This window comes from Balearica regulorum, chromosome 17 (assembly GCF_011004875.1).
Source record: "Balearica regulorum gibbericeps isolate bBalReg1 chromosome 17, bBalReg1.pri, whole genome shotgun sequence".
Lineage (NCBI taxonomy): Eukaryota > Metazoa > Chordata > Aves > Gruiformes > Gruidae > Balearica > Balearica regulorum.
Window position 1 is genome coordinate 2,019,179 of NC_046200.1, and position 19,118 is coordinate 2,038,296.

General features: G+C 48.9%; 1 protein-coding gene across 2 annotated transcripts in view; it reads left to right on the plus strand.

Moving 5' to 3' along the window:
• Nucleotides 1-19,118, plus strand: part of CORO1C (coronin 1C) — a 56,335-nt gene that overhangs the window by 15,395 nt on the left and 21,822 nt on the right. For both annotated transcript variants that reach the window (XM_075770158.1, XM_075770159.1), the window contains exon 2: nt 12,417-12,616. In XM_075770158.1, the coding sequence (XP_075626273.1) occupies nt 12,417-12,616 (200 nt within the window). The remainder of the gene's footprint in view (nt 1-12,416; nt 12,617-19,118) is intronic.

The window sequence follows — 19,118 nt, forward strand, 5'->3', positions numbered from 1 at the left end:
CCTGAGCCAGCATAGACGAAGACAAGTTGCCAGACATACTTCAGCACCATATACTTCTGCTTTAGCATAGCGTGAAGTGTCGGCACAAAACACTTCTAGCTGAGTGTCCTTGTGCCTTCCAGCATCTTTTTCCTGGCCACTGCTGCTTTCTGGAGCAAGTTGTTGAAGTTCTGCATGGTGTAATTTTAAGGTGCTGTTGTTTAAAGGTGGGCTATCTTGGTTTGGCCTCCTGTTTCACCATGCTTTGGATGGATGCAGGCATGTTATCTCTATACACTCCACTTTGCTCCCTGATGTTTCTTTGGGGGGTAGAGGTTATCTTTTTGTTCTTTACATGCAGTGCTTGCCACATTGATCTTCTGGTGTACTAGGGGAATTCTTAAGCGCTGTGAAAGATCACATAAAAACCAGCTGGGGCTTATCTCGGCGTAATACTGCCTGTTGTTTTGGCTGGTCTCCTCCAGAACTGCTGTAAATGCCACAGGGACTCTCAAGGGGCTGGCAGTGTGGGTTGCACGTGCAGTACCAGGACTGTCAAGCTGACAGGTGAGTAAAGCTTAAAGGTCATCAAACACAGGCTGTAATTCTTCATGCCCCTTACTGAAAACAAGTTCCCCAGCTGAGAGCAGCCAGCTGCAGGTCCCTTCCCCAAGAAATCAGCCTTTGCCCAGCATATATCAGGGTGCGATTCTCCCCATCAGGTCGGCAGAGAGCTGCTGTGGGGGTGTTGGGGATGGCAGGTACACCCCTCGTCCTTGGCAGAGGGAGCCTCTGGGTGTAGGAAGATGTTTCTCCTTCTTGCATCTGAAATCTTTCTCCTGAGCGCGTAGCAGGAATGTTTATTAAAGCTGCTTACTAAACTAAATACACTTTCCTAAGTCAATTTTGGGGTTTTTGGTTTTTGTTTTTTTCCCTTCTTGCCTGCCCGGAGAGGTGAGAAGGGTGCTCAGCGTTGCACTCGTGGCTTGACACCAGCTTGCCCAGGTTGCTGCCCTCTTAGCTACAGCGCGCGGCAGCTGGGACTGCTGCAGCACAGGACAGCAGCCTTGGCCCGGAACAGATCCACGACAAAGAACATCTGTAGGACAGAGGAAATGTGTTTGAACTTGGAACCCTTTGCTAAAACAGATGTTTGAGGGGCTGTAATTGGTACCACAAGACAGAGATTTAAAATCAAGTTAGTAGATTGAACTATCTGGGTTTGAGTTTTAGCCTCCTCCAGTCCCTTCCTCCCTCCCCCAGCCCTGATTTCAAATTGCATGTTACGGAAACGGGACAGAATGACAATGGTACTCTTTGAATTATAGGCTGCTTGGCCAGAAGAGCTGGCAGGACAGCAAATGGAAATCTGGAGAAATACATGCCAGTTCCAACTGTGAGACTTGAGATTCATTTTGCAGCTTATTTGTACAGCGTTAAAAATCTGAAACGCGTTTGCGTTGTCCAGTCTGAACCTTCTGCGTTCTTCTATGCTGAGGATATTGTCTTGTCTTTGACAATTAACCATTATTGGTTTTGCTTCAAGAACATCAGACACTCAACGTCAGTGTCTCACCTGTTGGATGGGTACTATCGAGTAGCTTGAGAAGTGAAGGGTGCTAAATTGGGCTCCGATTTAGCTAGCATGTGGAGGAAGGTGTTTCTCAGGTTAGCTACTTGGTTTGCTAACCAAGCCCATGACTACTTTTGGAGCAGAGCGTCTCCATTCAAAATTGCAGTGTGATGGACCGCGCTGGTCTGTGCCGTAACTCCGGTCTAACCATCGCATTCTCCAGGTCTCTGCCCCATCACGTTTGCCGTTACAGGGCTGGAAACAAACTTCCGACGCCACGACAGCGGTGCATGGCTGCAGTGCTGGTCCAAGAGGCGTTGCCATTGTGCTTGGCCATCCTGCTCCTCTCCGATCGTGTCCCCCGAGGCAGCGCTGTCTTCTCAGGTCTGGGTGCCGTGCTCCATCCAGCAGACCAGTGGAGCATTTGTGGTCAGGCAGGGCCATCTGGAGAACTCCGTATCCTCTCTTGGTCAGTCTGACTCACACTTGGCTGGTCTATTTGTGAGCCTCGGTTGTGCTGATCTGTTGTTTCTGCTTTATTTCTAAGTTGTGAGGAATTTGTGTCCCGGCTAACTTGATGTTTACAGTGGAGGGCTTTCTGCAGGTCTGGGTTTCCTGGTGGTGGCTCTCAAGCCATGGTGCTACAGTTCTTGAAGAACTGGGACCTGCGGCCTTTTATCCACGAGACTATTTATCTCCTTAAAACATCCGTAACATTTATAGTTTCTTCCTGTGGATACCACAGCATGTTGTAATTGAGGAGGAATAGAAAACAGTTTATCAAGTCCTTTGGAGATTTCTCCGTTTGATAAATCTTCTTGTCATTTTTTTTAAGGAATGTTCCAATTAACTAAGCAACGAGAAGCAGTGTAATGTTTCCAAAAATGTCTTGAAGCCACTGGAGTTTAACAGGAAATGTGCTTTCCTTAGAAAATACTGTGTTAATCAAACTACCTTCGTGTCTGCACCTCTTCTTGACTTATGCAGAATGGGAAATCCTGCACATGTGAAGTTTTCTGGGCTTTAGGCTCCCAGCACTGGGGTACTGCTATCTGCTTGGCTTCTAGCTTAAGTTCATCACTGAAGAGGACAGACTACATCGTGTATCAGGAATTGAGTTTCAGATCTAGTGGCTACCAACTGGTGGGCTCCTGCATCACACACATAGAAAGACTTATGTTTGCCATTTATTTAATTTAGGCATGTTTGATTGCTTCAAGTTGTAGGAGAAAATACAGCTGTTAGCGTTCTGCCATGTTAGAAAAAAGGGACCTGGTGGTGATTTGGTGAGAAATTTATGAAGCTATGGTGGGGAAGAGCTCTTTCTCCATTTGTAACTACCATCCTTAGCTGGTACTAAGCTTTCACCCCAAACCAGTTTTTTTTTTTAAAAAAAAAAACAACAAAACCTTCAAGAGAGCAGAAGATTTCAGCAAATTGGGTAGCAGCTCTGAACAGATTGATACTTCCTTGTTAGCTCTCTTGCACTGATAAGAGAACTAGGTCAGCTCTATGGAGAAAGCATTTTATCTGCATACTTCTCTTAACTGGAATCCTGGCGCTTGGCTGTTGTAACAGGCTTGCTGACTTGCAGCTCTGCACGGGGGGTTGTGCTCTCCATCTCATGTTTTCCTCGGGGTCAAAGCGTGGTCTGCAGCCCTTGATGCTTTCCTTTCTGTGACATGTGCTGCTTTTACTGTGGGGGTGATGCCGTCAGTCCCCAGGGGTGTAAGTAGCATCTTCCATCACGCTGGTGTAACGTCTCTGGCTGCAGTTCATAGGGCTGTTGTTCAGCTCTGGAAGTACATAGCTCTGTCTGTTGGCAGCGGATGAGGATACAGTGTGCGAAGAAGCATCTCTGGTGTTTATTCCAGTGGAGGAGAACGAAGGCTCTTGGAGGGGAGCATATGAAAGGCTACGGCCTGCTGTGGTCAGCTGCTGGAGCAGCGGTGCCTTAAGGTGGGACTGCGTCTACTCCAGTGCAAGGTTTCCCTTTCCTTACCCAGTATGTCTTGTTTGGTGCCCACCGACTGTGTAATTGCCTCCAGTGGCAGCGAAAGTGGAAGCTGAAATGCCGAGATGCACTCGGGCACCTGGGATGCTCAATGCCCAGGCGCCCTCGTCCTCTTTTCCCCGTGTATTCTGTATGTTACTTGCCTCTCTGAGGTTTTATCCTGGGTTTCAATGCTGGTTTTTTTTTTCCCCCTCTACTTTGCTCTCCTCTGTCTTCTGTTTTCATTTTTACTGACCTTTTTTGCCCAGGCTGTGTTAAATTGCTGTCATCCAAATATCCCCAAATACATCGCATATCACCACCTATGAGGGTGGCAGCTTTAGTGCCAGCTGACAGAAGGTACTATAGAGGATGTAAACCCAAAAGAGGAGCCTGGTTTAGAGGCTGTTGCTCCTGCTCCTCAACTGCCTCGCCGGTTCAGATCCAGGGTTCGTGTGACTGCTGCAGTGTTTCTCTTTGCTGGTTATTCATCCCATTATGGGCTCCTGATAAATTATTTTGTGTAATGATTTTTGTGTGCATTCATTGCTCTAGCTTTATGGTAGATGACACAGATTAAACGAAGCCAGACAATGCTCTCTGTTCGGGGTAATGACTTTCAACTGCAGTGTCCGTTTGTCACTGTAAATTATGGTAAATGATGTAATGTTAGACAGTAAAGATACAAGCTACAAAATGGTATGAGCAGTAAGATCCCCCAAGAAGATGAATTGCATACCTGGAAATCTTTAAGTGAAAATATCCATTGCATCCCTAAGTGCGCGTGGAAGGAGTGTCAGCCCCGCCATGGGAGATGTGCACTTGAGACAAGCGTGCGCTGGGTACACACTTTGGAAATAGCACGTGCTCCTTGACGATGCAAAGGAGATTTAAGCGTTATAGGTGCTTCTGACTTGGAGTGCTTCATATTCTAACAGTCTTAGTATGATTGTTTCAGGGTACAGCTTTGAAAAACAGAATTGTATCAAGTATTTCACAGGTTAGAACCAACACCTTGTACTTTGTCCAGAATAGCAATTTCAGCTTATTTTAAGTTTGGGTTGTGTTACATTTTTGAACGTGCTGGGCTCCCCAGTTGAGATATAATCAAATTCCCTGGTAGTTTGTGGTTTAGGTTCCCATCCCAAAATAGAACCTCGCCAGTGGTATAACAGCTGGAAATTTCAGTATTAAGTTCATATTCCAGCTTTTTGTCTTTAAAATGAAGTGAAATCAGATGGCAGGGTCTTGCTCAACCTAGACTAAAGTAACCAAAGACTGAAAATAATCTGTGCACAAATATGATGTATTTTGGAATTGTGACCATCTGTAGTAGTGTTCACCCTTGGTTTAAATAACTCTGAACATCTGAAAACAAAAGTTGTGTCAGCAATGGACTTAATATGAATTGATTGGAAATGGTATACCATAGAGGGGATAGCATTATGTTTAAAAGTAGAGGACTGCATCAAGGTATCAGCGGCTGTTCCTTTTTTTCTGCCAGAGGTTTCATGTGAAGTCGTAGGGGGAGCTGAAATTTTTGTGGTCATGTGATTTTTTTTTTTTAATTCCTCCCCCTGTACTTCCTCTCTTGCCCAAATATTGGAAGACTTAATATCACGAGACTGACTTCATTGATTCCCTTGATACTTGGAGAGGGAGATGGAGTCCTCCTTCAGCCTTGCTGGTGGCACACTGGTTCTCCACTGTGACAATGGTGGCAATTGACTGCTCTTGTGGTCTAGTGCCCATCACGGCCCTCAACTCACTGTAGGACACGTGCTCGCCTTGGTCTCCTGTGGTGGTTAGCTTGCTCCTTTGGGGCTTGTTGGTCCATGCTCCATTGGTTTCAAAGAACAGATGGTCTTCGCTGTCCTTGCTATCTGCATGGCTCAACTGGTGGAGCCGGCAGCAAGCACCTGCCTGCTTGCTTCTCCCACAAATGTGTCTCACTTTCCTTCCTCTGCCAAAGGTGTGCTCAAAAATGTTGTCCTTAAAATGATCTGGCAGACTTTTCTTCTAGGCGAGTAAGTCTTCTGAGACATTTGTAATCCACTGTCCTGTGCAGTATGGTAACGCTGTAAAGTATTTATGTGGAATACGTGTCCGACTAGATTAAGCACGAGGCAGCCTATGTCTGCAGGCACGCATATGTGTGTGTGCGCTTGTGTACAACGTGTCGTGCACACGCGTGGGTTATAGAGAACCCACAGAGGTTGCACAACCAAGTGTTCTGAAGTTAAGAAATGCCAGAAATGGCCAATTAGGAAATAACCTGGTTAACTGTTCCCTTTTTCACATGCGGTGGGATACGGCTGTTAGCTCAGTCCCCATTCCACTGGCCTCTTGCTCTGTCGGGCACACAGTGATGGCTGCAGTGGTGGGATGGAGTCCTCCTTGCCTGTGTGGAGCCGGTGTGATGGGATGGTGGTCTCTTTATGGCTTTAAAACCTCTGAATGCTTATATCACAGACTGGTCTGGGTGGGCAGGGACCTCACAGCCCATCCAGTTCTCCACTCTCACCCTCCACCAGCCCAGGTTGCCCAAAGCCCCATCCAGCCTGGCCTTGAACACTGCCAGGGAGCCAGGGGCAGCCACAGCTTCTCTGGGCAACCTGTGCCAGGGCCTCAGCACCCTCACAGGGAAGAATTTCTGCCTCAGATCTCATCTAAATCTCCCCTCCTTCAGCTTCAGGCCATTCCCCTTGGCCTGTCACTCCATGCCCTTGTCAACAGTCCCTACCCAGCTTCCTGTTCCATGCAGCCCTGTACCTTATCTACCAGATGATGTTCAAAGTGCTCTGAAGAGTGAATGACTAGATTCCTTGTGGGCTTATCTCCATGATGGCCAACTGCTCCACAGATATGGCTCAGCCCTACTTTGACAGAGGGTGTTTTCTCTGTGCTGAAGGCACTTAGGACTCAGGTTGAAACATCCATGGCCTGATTATTGGCTCAGGATTATAATGTATCTATTTTTATTTTTATAAAAAGGCTTCAGCTCTGAGCACTCCTTGCTTTCACAGCTGAGGCCCAAGCATCTCCACCCAGCTGCTCAGAAAGACCTCGGGCTGCACAGTCAACGTGTTGGTACTTGAGACACCTCTAGGCTTTCCCGCATCAGGCGCCCGTGCCGTGGGCTGTCCCGTGTGGCCGTTTCACCGGTGGGACTGTCCCCTCTCCCTGCCGTCCCCAGCACCCTGTCCAACCCGTAACAAATGAGATGGGTGCCCCCTCGTATTAATCATCATTCATCATTGGTGCTGCTGGCATTGCCTATAGCATATCTCGATCGGTTTTTTCCTCCTTATCTGCTTCTCATTTGTTAATCGTTAGGAGACTCTACATTTATTCCAAAGCTGCTGTTGGAGTGTATGCAACCTCTTCGCTACGGCTCTGATCCTGAGTTCGGAGGCTCTCCATCAGTTTCCATCCAATCTCATCCATTATTTTCCACTTAAGGCAGAGCCTTTCCAGTCCCAAGTACCGACCTTTGATAAGTGCCGTTCTCCCTATCCAGTGGATTTGCATCTCCTCGCCCCCCTTTACAGTAGCCTACGGCTGCCTGTGACTTAAACTAGCCTTTTATTTCAAATATCTCTTTCCAGGAGGGATCACAATCACATGGGCTGAGCAGGATTTTGCCATTAGTGGGGGGTTTTCCTGTAAGCGTTCCCTAGCAGGATGCGTTTCCTCTTGCATAAGCAGGCTAAAAACCCTCCGAAGCCACAGAAATACATCTGTTGGATTCTTGAGACAGATAAATCCTTTATAAACAGGAAAATGGGCAAACTCATGGTAACTCTTGTGACACATCATGATGGGAGATCAGAAAGGAATGGAATGAAAAGTGTCACTGTGCAAGCACGGCTGACGGCATCCTGCGTTTCTAAGGTCCTTTTAAACACTGACACAAAGGCCGGCGGCTGAGCTGTGTGGCGGGGAGATGAAGTTAAATGTTTGGTAAAATTCAGCTGGAAGTCACTTGACATTTGGGGGGGGGAAGAAGAGTTTTGGAGGCTCTTTCCCGTGTCCCCACCAGGACATGTAAGATGCCGTGTGTCGCGGAGCGGGATCCAGGAGATCAGTGCGGTCGTAGATCTGTCAGCGCTTCTATTGTAGTGGTCTTTGCAGGGTGTCTAACGCTTCTGTTTTAATTTTGCTGAGGGCTGTAACTCTGGCAAAATTTAAACTCCTTTCAACTCCTAGTCGTGAGGTTTTAAATCCTCCAAATTTGTACTTTACGGGGAAAAAAAAATACTTCCCGTCTAGCAAGTGTATGGAGATCGTTCCAGCTCCTTAGCTAAGACTTAACAGCACAGACAATTATCTAATTAACTTCCTTCTCTTCCTTCTTTTTAAACTCTTGCTCCAAGTCCACTTCCTAAGATTAAATCCCTCGCCCGTGCTAGGGATCCCATGATTAGCCATGGATGCGTTTCTTGCCCGCTCGGGTATTTCCAAAGTCCCTTCCCAAGGGTCCCTGAACTGGCCAGGTCACGCTTTTGCACGTGTGATAGAGGCTGAATCACTCTTTCCTCACAGTGAATCATCTGAGATGTTGGTGTCTCACCTGATAATCCTACAAGTGGGCACCTTGGGAGCTCCTGCCTGCAGTCTGCCTGCAGCCTGCCCGCACCGATGGCCGCACATGGCCCTGCCGAGGGAACCTGCGGCAACCAAATTCAGCTGCGGTTTTCTCGCAGACGGTGGAGGAGGGGATCCTTTGCACTGCAGTATTGAGAAACAAATGAGGATACTGAATGCTCTTCGGTTTTAACAAGAAGCTGGGGTAGGGAGAAAATGACCTTTTTTTTTTTTTTTTTTTTTTGGTGCCTAGGATCAAGCTCACTCCGTTTTGTTTTTCACCTGCTCGCTTTCTGTAGCATGCTGAAAGATCCCCACTCGCTGCTCTTTATAACTCCAGCCTGCATATTTTTCTCTTCCCGCCCCCCCCTCTTCTCTTTGGAGAGCAGCCAGATCAAAATGGCTGTGATCCAAAGCCAAGAATCACTCCCTTTGCTATGGAAATGAGGACTTGGAGGCTGCTCACCATGTGTTCATCAGAGTTCCTGCTAAGGATGATGAGCTGTAGGTGGGGAAGAGGGCAGCGAAGGTGTGCTCGAACAAATCCGCTCGGAACAAATAAGGGTATTTTTGGATACATCTGACTCTTTGCATTTTTATTTTTTTTAAAGTCATTTATAGAAAACCAAAAAAAATTACCCTTTCCATCAAATGGTAAAAACAAGGGAAATAAAGTAGAATTTCACCTTTGGATAAAGGATGTTTCTCTTCCATTAGAGTGGAAGGGGTGTATCTGATATTTGAGATAAGCGTTTATTTTTGTGGTGGCATTCTGGTATTGATCAAGCGAAGGAAAGACATTAATTATCCAAGCTATACAAATAATCCTTCTTCTTAGCTATCGTATCCACATTCCCAGCATGAAAGTGGACAAATTGCAAAACCCCTGGGTATACGATACGTTGACACGGGGCAATTTGCTGCGCGTTAACTCAGCAAGGCAGGTTTAAGCCCTCGCTTTGCCTCCTTCTAAACCATCAGATTTTAATCTCGATGCACAGTGGGACGGGAACGTTGCCAGTGGGTGAACAGTCATGAAAATTGACTGTGCACAAAGCAGGGGGACTTTTTTTCCCTTCTAGACGGGTTGCACACCCCGGGCAGATGAGTGAGTAGGGTTTTGCTGCAAGGTGTGTTTTCAAGAGGGAAAGGGCTGAGCGGTTTGCAAGCTTCCTGCGGTGTTGCAGCACGTTGGGCTTTGCAAGAACATCCCTACTTCTTCGGGGTGGCCTGGTGTCACCTCGCGTGCCAGCGAGGGATGGAGGGGGAGGGAGGGAGGAAGGGGGTGATGCTGCTCTCGCACCGTGCTCGCTGCGGGACTTGGCAGAATTGAAGCCGTGGATGCCAAAGTCCGGGCAGCAGAGCCCTGCCCGCCGTGCAGCTTACGGCTGGGAGGAGCCCTCTCGGGATGAAAAAGTCTGACAGGTCTCTGAATGAGTCTACACAATAAATTAGTAACTGGGTGTGGAACTGCAGTCTTTTTTTTTTTTTTTTTTTTATGATGTGTCTTAATTGGGCCTCGGGCAGCTTGATAGTACAGTGATTCTTGTCTTTGAGGGAGCTTTGAGTTGAAATTCACCTTTTCTTTGTGCATGATTCAGCAGGGCTGGGGCTCGGCTGGGATGATGCTCCGAATCCACCCGGGGAAGGGGGCTGGTACCCCTGGGTGGAGCTGTGCCCCCCTCACCCGCCCTTCCCACTGGGGAGCCCACCGAGCCGCTGCGCTGGCAGCACAACGTGCCATCTGCTTCGGCAGAGCTTCTCCCATCCATTTTGGATAACTTAATCTCTTCCCTTGCCTGAAAACAAATCAAAAACCCGCATCGCACTGTGAGCGAAGCAGTTGTATTTTTTTCCATTAAAATAATGGGTGTGCTTCCCTGCCAGGTGATTAATTATCTGTCCCGTGTGTGTAATGATTTGCTCCTAATATTTCATAGTCCCATTGCATGAAAGGTGCTGTCTGCCCTGCGGCCTCAGCTGCTCCATCCAGCTGCGGAGCTGAACGTGAACTCTCGGGGTGTTGCCGTGCGTTACGAGCGTAAAAAAGAAATGGGTGCCTGGATTTTGGGCTCTTACCTGCCAGCTGGAGCTGGATGGAGAGCAGCTCCTGGCTTATGGCTTCCCAGCGCACTTCGGCGTCACTGGGTGTGACAGCATGGAACAGGCCTTTTATTTGTGCTGTAGGTGAAATAGTTGGCAGAAAGCGTATTATGCAATTCTGTTAAATGATGTTAAGTACAGAGGAAGCCTGAGTTCATCTATAATGTGATAGTCGTAATTGATAATTTATATATAGCTTCTTTCACGTGGGCATCTTAAACACCCCGGTCATCCACAAAATTTTGCATTTAATAACTACACCTGTTGGTTGGTTGGTTGGTTTTTTTTCAATTGACTGAGTTAATTGGGGAGATTTAACAGGACATCAGTATAGAAATGGTACCGTGAGAAATGCTGCGAGGAAAACCCACCTACTCGCAACGGCTGGAAATACGTGCGGAGCCCTTCACGCCTGTGTCCCCAGCTCGTAGAGTTCAGGTCACCTGAAAGTCATCGCCAGCTGTGCGGTCCGTGTGAAGGCGGTCGGTGGCCTCCACACCTGGGGACAGATGTTCCCATCGCAAAACCGCCCCCGTAACCGGTGTGTTCATTAGCTGTGTCTGCAGAGAAGCTGGCTTTTCCCCGAGCAGGTCTCTCGCTGCCTGGATTCTGACCCCGGGCTGGGCTCCGCTCTTGCCGTCGCTCCGATGGCACTTCCACCTCAGCAGCGCGTCCCTGTCGGCAGCGCTGGGCAGACTGGAGACGGAGCCGCGGTGCAGACGGCTGGTGCCAATTCCCAAATGCTTCAGCTGGATGTGGTCGGGGGGAGCTGGTGGAAAACAAATACTCGGATTATTTTTTCTTATCTATGTGGAAACTGGAACATTTCACTCGATAGCTGTCTGTTATGTTAATTGTAACATTTTTCTCCTCTTCAAACATATTATGTGACTGCTTATTTCCCAGCTCTGACGAGTGCTTTCGTCTCATTTGTTGCTGTTAATTATTTGTTTTTAACCTCCGAAACTACAAAACAGCGATCGTTCTGAAGTCTGTTTTTTTGCTACGCTTTCATGCAAAGCCTTTGCAGTTAGAGACAGACGTACAACCTTTTATCACTTTTGCCGCAGACAGGCTGTGCAGAGGAACACATGCTCGAGCCGCGTTCGGAGTCTCTCACTTGAGAGCATCAGGCTGGTGGGTCTGGAGCGAGAGGCTCCGTGAAGCCGAGCAGTTTTTCCCAGCCTCTGCATGTGCTTGGGGACCTAGTGGGAGGCAAGATAGGAGATGGACTCTGCTTATTTTTATTTTTTTTAATTTTTTTTTTTTTTTTTGCTTTCCCTAGAGACTGAGGCAGAAATATTTTTCTCATATGTAAAAGCATGATGCTATACGGAGGTTCCTCTTCCTCCTGCAAGCCCTGATGGACGCGAGGGCTCCGTAAGGTTGTGTACATGGAGGGGCAGGACAGTCGCTCACTCCCAGGGTTGGTGTTGGCTTGCGGTGTCGTGCCCATGTCTTCTTCCAGGGCTCGGGTGCTGGAATTTTCCATGCCAGTCCCTTTCCCTCTATTCTAACTCAAGCGTTTTTGAAAATTATTTTTCTCAAGAGAAGAAGTGCTACAGACACACTAAGTTAATTTGAGTCATTAGCTTGTTTCCATTACTCCTTTCCATTACGCCTAGGAAACGAACTTTACTATTTTTTAGTGAGATTTTGGAGTTAGAAGAAAGAAATGGAAGCTAGTGAACATGTGGAACCACTTCACAGGAACACCGGATTTTGAGAGCTTGCATTTTTATTTACATCTTCTGGACCCTGTCTGACTTGAAAGTAAACAAGTTCAATCTGAGACCAGATTTATCCCCGAAAATATGTGGAGACTTGTCTAAAAGCTGCTTTGAGGATTAGGAACTTCCTTTAACTGCAATAAGAGAATACATTTACAATGGGAAAACTGATGCTTAACTGGCAAATTCTTTCTGCAAAACACCCTTGGAAGCGCAGTTCAGTTTTGTTTGGTACAAAACAACCTGAAACTTTGCTTTTTTTTTGTTTTGTTTTTTTTAAATAAAACTGGCTGAGAACTTGGGTCTAAAGCAAGGTGCAGGAATAGGGAGTGGAACTGTATTTCTGTGTGGTGGAAGCGGGGCGATGGTGCAGGTGAGGGTCCCGTGGAGGTCCTGCAGGTCCCTGCACCTCTAACTGATCTCCTTCTTTTGACGTTCCTCTTCTCTGCAGACACAATGAGGCGAGTGGTACGACAGAGCAAATTTCGGCACGTGTTTGGCCAAGCGGTGAAAAACGATCAGTGTTACGACGACATCCGCGTTTCCCGTGTTACTTGGGATAGCTCCTTTTGTGCAGTAAACCCCCGATTTGTTGCAATAATTGTAGATGCTAGCGGTGGCGGAGCGTTCCTGGTGCTGCCTTTGCACAAGGTAAGTGCTTTTTGAAAGTTTCTCGCTATTATGTGCTCAGCTTTGTTGTCATTTCAGCACTTGTTTATGAATAACATTAAGGCTGTGAAGTCTCTGCTGTGTTGTGACAAACGCTGCTCAGTAATGCCATGTAAGAATCCATTTAATGTCTCTGTAATCACTCTGATGCTTCCTGTACATTAAACACAGTAAACAAGCGGTTTGCTTGACTAATCCGAGCCAGTTCTTCATGGCAGAAGTTTCTACGTAGCATCATACTCCTAATGAAGGCTCTTTATTTAGGATAGCAGTGGTCAGGTTTTTCCACTGTCGGGGATTCAGCGAGTATCACTTCATTCAGGAATGCACCCGAACCTGGTTACTCCGTGCAGCCCCGTACCAGGTGGATGCAGAGGAGTGAGCTGGTTCCACGAAGGGCTTTTCCATCGGCCTCGTGGCTCTGGCATCCGAGCTGGCCGAGGCTGCTGCCAGGACCTTCAGTTACTCTTTTTCTATACGGTGTAAGACAAGAATAATCTCAGTAAGAAAAGAGCTCCTCCAAGCACCATCGCAGCTGTGCTGCAGTTCTCCCAGATCACAGGGCTGTGTCTAGGCTTTATTATATATATTTCAGTCAGGTCTTGTTATCCCCTCATACCTGGCATATGGAGGAGAGGGGCTTCATCTGATCTTGGGCAGGGAAACACCCCTGACATTCTCTACTGTGCAAAATGCTGCTAAGTCTCCAATAAATAATCTTTCAGTGAGCCCATATATACACTCTGCTTCTTTCCCCTATACTTTGAATTTATTTGTAGAACCCCAGGGGTTTCCTTTGCAAAACACACAGATGAGTTAGGTTCCTGGATCAAAAGTTTGGAGGGAGGCTGAAAAGGTGAGTCCAGAAGCCTTCCTGGCAGCCTCGTCCAATTCTGTGGTGTAACAGCACCCAAACGAGCAGGAACCGTGGTGTGTCAGACTGAAATAAATTCCTGTCGCCCCCGATACTGCATGGAAAAATGGCAGAGCGTCTTTCTTCCAGCCTTGTTGGAGAGCGGTGCTCTCATCTCCCTGATGCTCAGCCGTCAAATTATTGTGATGAAAGTCTTTTTCTGTAGCATTAGTTATTTTCTTTGTGACCCTCAGGCTTCTCTTAACTAGACACTTAAAATGCCCTCAGTCTGCCATCAGCCCTGTCCTTTTTTCCTAGCTCCACTTGCAGATCTGCCCCGTTTATATATAGAAATAGTGACCAGAATTGAATATAGCATCCCACACGGCCAAGAGGCAGCGAGTTCTCCCTGGTGCTAAGCGAAGCAAGCCAAACCCCGAGCCTCCTTAAACAGCTCTCCGGTTCGCTCATCTCATTACCAGCCCTTCTTTGCAAGGTTTGCCCTCATCTTCGGGCCGCGTGTCCTGCTCTTGCCCAAGCCACGCACAATGGCACGGATCTTGATTAGGAGTTCCTTGCTCAACACAGCGCGCAGTTGCGCTCGCGTTGCATCACGACGCGGTCAAACGCCGATGGCAGAGGACGCGCGCCCCTCTTTCTCTTCCTTCCCAATGTTTTCTCCGTCCCTGGCAGAAATTCCTCCTACTCCTGAGCGATGCAGCCTTCTGCCTTTTCAAGTGCCATCTGATGCTTGTTTTGTTTTTAGCATTTATTCAGTTATTCCTCCTGCCCTCCTCTGCGTTTGTCCTTGCCTTTGTGCCCTCAACGATGTCCCTCTCTCGTCTTATACAGCTACTTAATATTCACATATGGCAAGGTTTCATGCAAAGCCAGAGGAACTGTTCCTAACCCCCCAGCCTGACACCTTCTTTTGCAATGCAACACATTGCTGGCTTTGCTCTAACCAGCTCCTATGTTCCTCATTTTTTTTTTTTTATAGCCTCAGCTGATGAAATTGTTCCTTCAACACCCAAACATTTTCATTTCTGTTTGAGCCCGTTTAGCAGAGGGATTGAGTTCTCACAGCAAGATTCTTGCTGTTATATTCAGGGGGTTGCAAAGGGTCAATTTTAAACCACGGGCTGGGTTTGATTTTAAAATTGAGCCCTAAAAATACACTTGCCGCATTTCGGAGCCGTCGGGAGGCCGCCAGGCTGCGGGGACGCTGGCTCGCCGATGGCCCTCCGCTAACTTAATTGCGTCGTGCCCGCTCCAACCCAGCGCTGTGTGGGTCACCGAATTACTTCTCATGTGGCTTGACCTTTTGTGAGGGGCGAGCCGAGCCCGTGCAAGCACGGATATGCCGGTTTTAGTCGCTTTAAATGTCTTTTTCCGTTCCAAGGTTCGGTGATAGCGTGGTGGTTGGGTTGTTTTTGTTGCGGCCGTGGCTCTTGGCTGCCGGCTCCCTCCGCGGCCACGGGCAGGGGGTCGGGGGGGGGTGTGTGTGTGTGATTTGGGGGGGTGGGATGGGTGGTGGTCAGGGGGTGAGCGCCCCGGCCCCCCGCACCCATGTGCTGGGGAGGGAGGAGGAGGCGGCCGCTCCCCCCACACACCCGGCCCGGCCCCGCCCCGCTCCGCGCGCGCGCGCACCCGCTCCCGCCGCAGCGGCATTGCGGCGGCCGCCGCTTTTTACCTTATATGGTCATGGTAGCGCTCGGGGCCGCCGGCCGCCGCCGCGCTGATTGGCGGGGGCGGGGGCGTGGCATATGCGCGGCCATTCATTAACCCGTGCGCGGCCATTCACCCCTGCGCCGCCATTAACCCGCCCGGCTCCGCGCTCCGCTCCTCCGGCCCCGGACCCCGCGGGTCCCCCCCGGGTGGAGGCGTGCGGAGACCCCGGGGGCTGCATCCTCCCTCCGTGCCGCGGGGTTTCCCCGCAGAGCAGCAGCAGCCGGCGGGACTGAGGCGGGTTTGCTGGCCGTGGCGATGCTTTGTCTGAACTTCCTGTTCTCTTGCACGCACGCGTGCAGGGGCTGTGCCAGGAGCTCGCCATTCCCATGCTCTAGCAGGAGCCATGGCCCCACCGTCCGAGTTGCTGAAAATTACAATTCCCACAGGTCTGTTGGTCTGCAGAGAGATGGCCCCAGTTGGAGTGAACCACGTAGTTTTAAAAAGCTGTAATTTATCTCAATTAATGGTGTGTAGATGGTAGGAGTCGAGCTGATCAGCGCTAACTGTACACACCAGGGAAAACCACTGAAAACTTGTTCTGGGCTATGGGTGACTGGTACTAGAGTGCTGCCATTGAACGGGAAGCTTGCAGGCTTTTGGAGTTGATTTTTCTTTGAACCTTATCCCAGGGAAAATGGTGGGTGCAGAGGGGGGGAACCCCAGGGTAAGGCTCTTCAGTCGAGTGGTGCGTGCCTCGGCCGTTGCTGGTGGGCAAGTGCTGCTGGATCAGGTGGAAATGGCCTCCAGGATGGCGGCTGGTCTCTGTTGTTGGGGGATAAAGGGAAGAGTCAGGCAGGTAAGGGAAAAAGGGATTCTCCTGCTTGCATCCCCCAGGCATCTCCGGTGTGAGCGGGATGGGTGTGTGCTCGGTGGCTCCCGGCGCACAGCTCGACTGGGAGGCCGGGCGCTTTCACAACAGGGTTGTGCAAGGGCCGAGAGTCAGGCGTTCTGCCACGTGCCTGCAGCCTCCCCTGCTCAGCCCCGACGGTGCTCAGCATCCTCGCTTCTGCATGGCGTTCCCGGCAGAACAAACTCGGGGCTGCAGGTTATCTTCTGGGGTGCTGTTAGGAGGAGCTGTGCCCCTCGCTGCACGGCGTTCCATGTGCTCGCCTCCCTTCGGATGATGATTGAAACAGCAGGGCAGAGATCTTCCCACCTCTGCTGCCGAAGAGAGGGCTTGGGGGGGATATACTCGATGGGTGATCCCTGTTCTACAGCCCAGGTGAAAATTTGGTGGGTTTCTTGATGTGCAGGGGAAAGTGACTTCCAAACACCTGGGTTTAGTGCATGGTTCTGGTGCTGGGTCTGCATTGCAGCAGAACTGGATATGATTTTTTTTTTTTTTCCCCTCCTCAAAAAATCTGTGCGGTTTGTATCTGCAAAGCAAAAAGCTGGTGCAAAAGGTTCCTTTTTATTTCAGTTCGTCTGGAAAGATGCCTTCAGCTGAGAGTCGTGTTATGTAAGGCCTTTAGAAGAGGCTTATTCAGTCCCCTTTGGATATACCTTTTATTAGATTTTCCATTTCTGTGCCTGACTTCTTCTTGCACTCCCTTTACATAGGCAGCATTCCTACAGAAGCTGTGATCAGATGGGTGCCCTGAGAGGCAATTAGCATGTGGGTGGGTGAGTGCACACCTCAGGAATGATCTTCTTGAAGGAATATGTTGTTCTGCAAGTGACATGCCTTAGTGTTCAACCATGGCATATGTAAGTTGTTAATCAGCTGTTCCAGATCCTCATTCCTCCAGGAAGGACTAGGGAAAAAAAAAAAAATCTTCCTTTTCTGACTTGTGTGTAAAATAAAATCAGGAGCTACTGCTCCAAGGGTTCATTGAGCCCTTGCAGCAGTTTTACGTGGAGTATGGATGGAAGGATATGAATTAAAATGAGTGCTGTCACCTTGACTTAGGCTGCCATGGAGCCTGTCGGTGCTAGTGCTGTAGGTCTTTTTCGTAGCAATGTCCCTGTGAGAGAAGCTTGTGCAAGGATGAAGGCCATGAAGGGAGGTTTCCCCCCTAAATTTTAGTCAGACTTCCGTGCAACTCCGAGTATTTTTGTACATTGGGCAGAAGAGGTTAAAACTCAAGATGGCTCTGCAACAGCTGAATAAAAAAGCAAGACATGGGTGTTTTTTAAAGATCTAAGTTATCTTGTGACCGGCGGAACTGCTAAAACCTGGTTTCTTGCAGATTTTTCCTACATCCACTCTGCACAGAGCAAATGTTCCCCAGCTGCCTTACACATCCTTTCTCTCTTGGCCCATCGGCACGTGGCCACCTCCCATGGGTGCCTCACTAGCCCCGGGGTGCCTGTGCTGTGCAGGAGGGACGTGGGCTTGAGTTAAAACTGCATTTTCTGTAGTGGGGCACTCATTTGAATTTCTTTCTTTTAATGCACCTTGGATTTTTCTCTAAAGCTGATTAAAAAAAAAACCAAAACCAACAGATATTTATCACTGTCAGTTTGATTGCAATGGCTCATCAGGTTCTAGTGTACTAGGGAAGAGAGGGCAGGCAGTGTGGCTAATAAATCTTATTTCTCTAGGAAAGCAAGCAGCAAATACTGTCCCCTCTCTTACGGTCAGCCAATGGTTTGTGCAAATATTGCTGCAGTTTTAAGGCCCTGTCCAATAATGAAAATGGAAGTTGCACTTGATAGTTTTGTCTGCAGCAGGAGCGAGAGATGGTTGCGCTGGGGAGCGCTGCGCATGGTCCATGTCTGCCTTCCTGTCTGTGTGCAATGGTTAAAGTGGAGTAAGTCCTCAGAAGCTGTGTATTTGTCCAATATTCAGATGAAAAATAACGTTGGCTTAGGTGTTTAAAACGTCCAACTAAACTGAAATCTTGGAAGTGCAGGGACAAAATGAATTCAACAGAAGCGGTTGGAATAGAACGGCTCCTTCCCTGGGCTCTGTCCAGACTGCCTTCTGTCTCCTCCTTCCCTGTCTGCATTTTTAGCAACCCCGGGTTGTTTCGCCGTGGCTGATGCCGGAGTCCCGGATGGTCTGTTCCAGCTCTTGGGGATGCGTGTGGTTGGTGACACGAGGCTGCTGTTCCCCGTGGATCCCTTCTGGGCTCTGCCCTCTCTGGAGGGGTGCTCCTCTTCCACCGCCCCTGAGCTGCAGCCGGCTTTACCGCTTCATCCCAAAACCCTAAACTTCTAAGGCACTGATTAGTTTTCCTTCGGTTGAAAAGGTGGTATTGCCCGTTTTACTAACGGGGCAAGTGACTGCTTCAGAAATCATACTTCAGGGACAGAACGAAAGAGCGAGTCTATATCTCGTTAATTGTAATTTCTGGGCAACGGGTCTCTTGTCTGGAATCTCTGCATCTTCTGCCCAAAGGGCTTTCTCAGCTAAAAGTTAGCTGAGGCTGAAATTTAAATTTGAAGTGTGTTTAGAGCTGTCCTTTAGAAACTGGGGTGGATGTTAGCAGAAATGCTGGAGCCGTGCTACGCACCCAGCTCCGAGCGATAGGAGTTAGTTTGAGCTGGGTTTTGGGGGGGGGTTGCATTGTTTTTTTCCTTTTTTTAAAGCCAGCATGTGAGCAGCTGATCGTTGCAATTAATTCTGTGAAGGATTCTGCGGACAAACATACCCCTTTTCAGTGTAAGGCATCCTGCAGTTGCAACCAGCTCTTACCTCTCCATTCTCCGGTCAAACCATGAAGTCCCCCAGCTGCCACAGCTCCTCTCCCAGCACCGTGGAACAAACCTCGCCAGTGCTGCCTGCTGCACCCGGCTGTCCGCACACCCGAAACCCTCCAAACCGTGCTTTGAGCGGCGATGCCAAATCTGCTGGGGCCGCGCAGTGCCGTGGTTTTTCAAGCCCCGCTCTTGCTGCCGGGGCAGGCTTGGCTTTGTGCAGGATCCCCGGCTGTCACTGCGTTTTTCTTCCCTCTT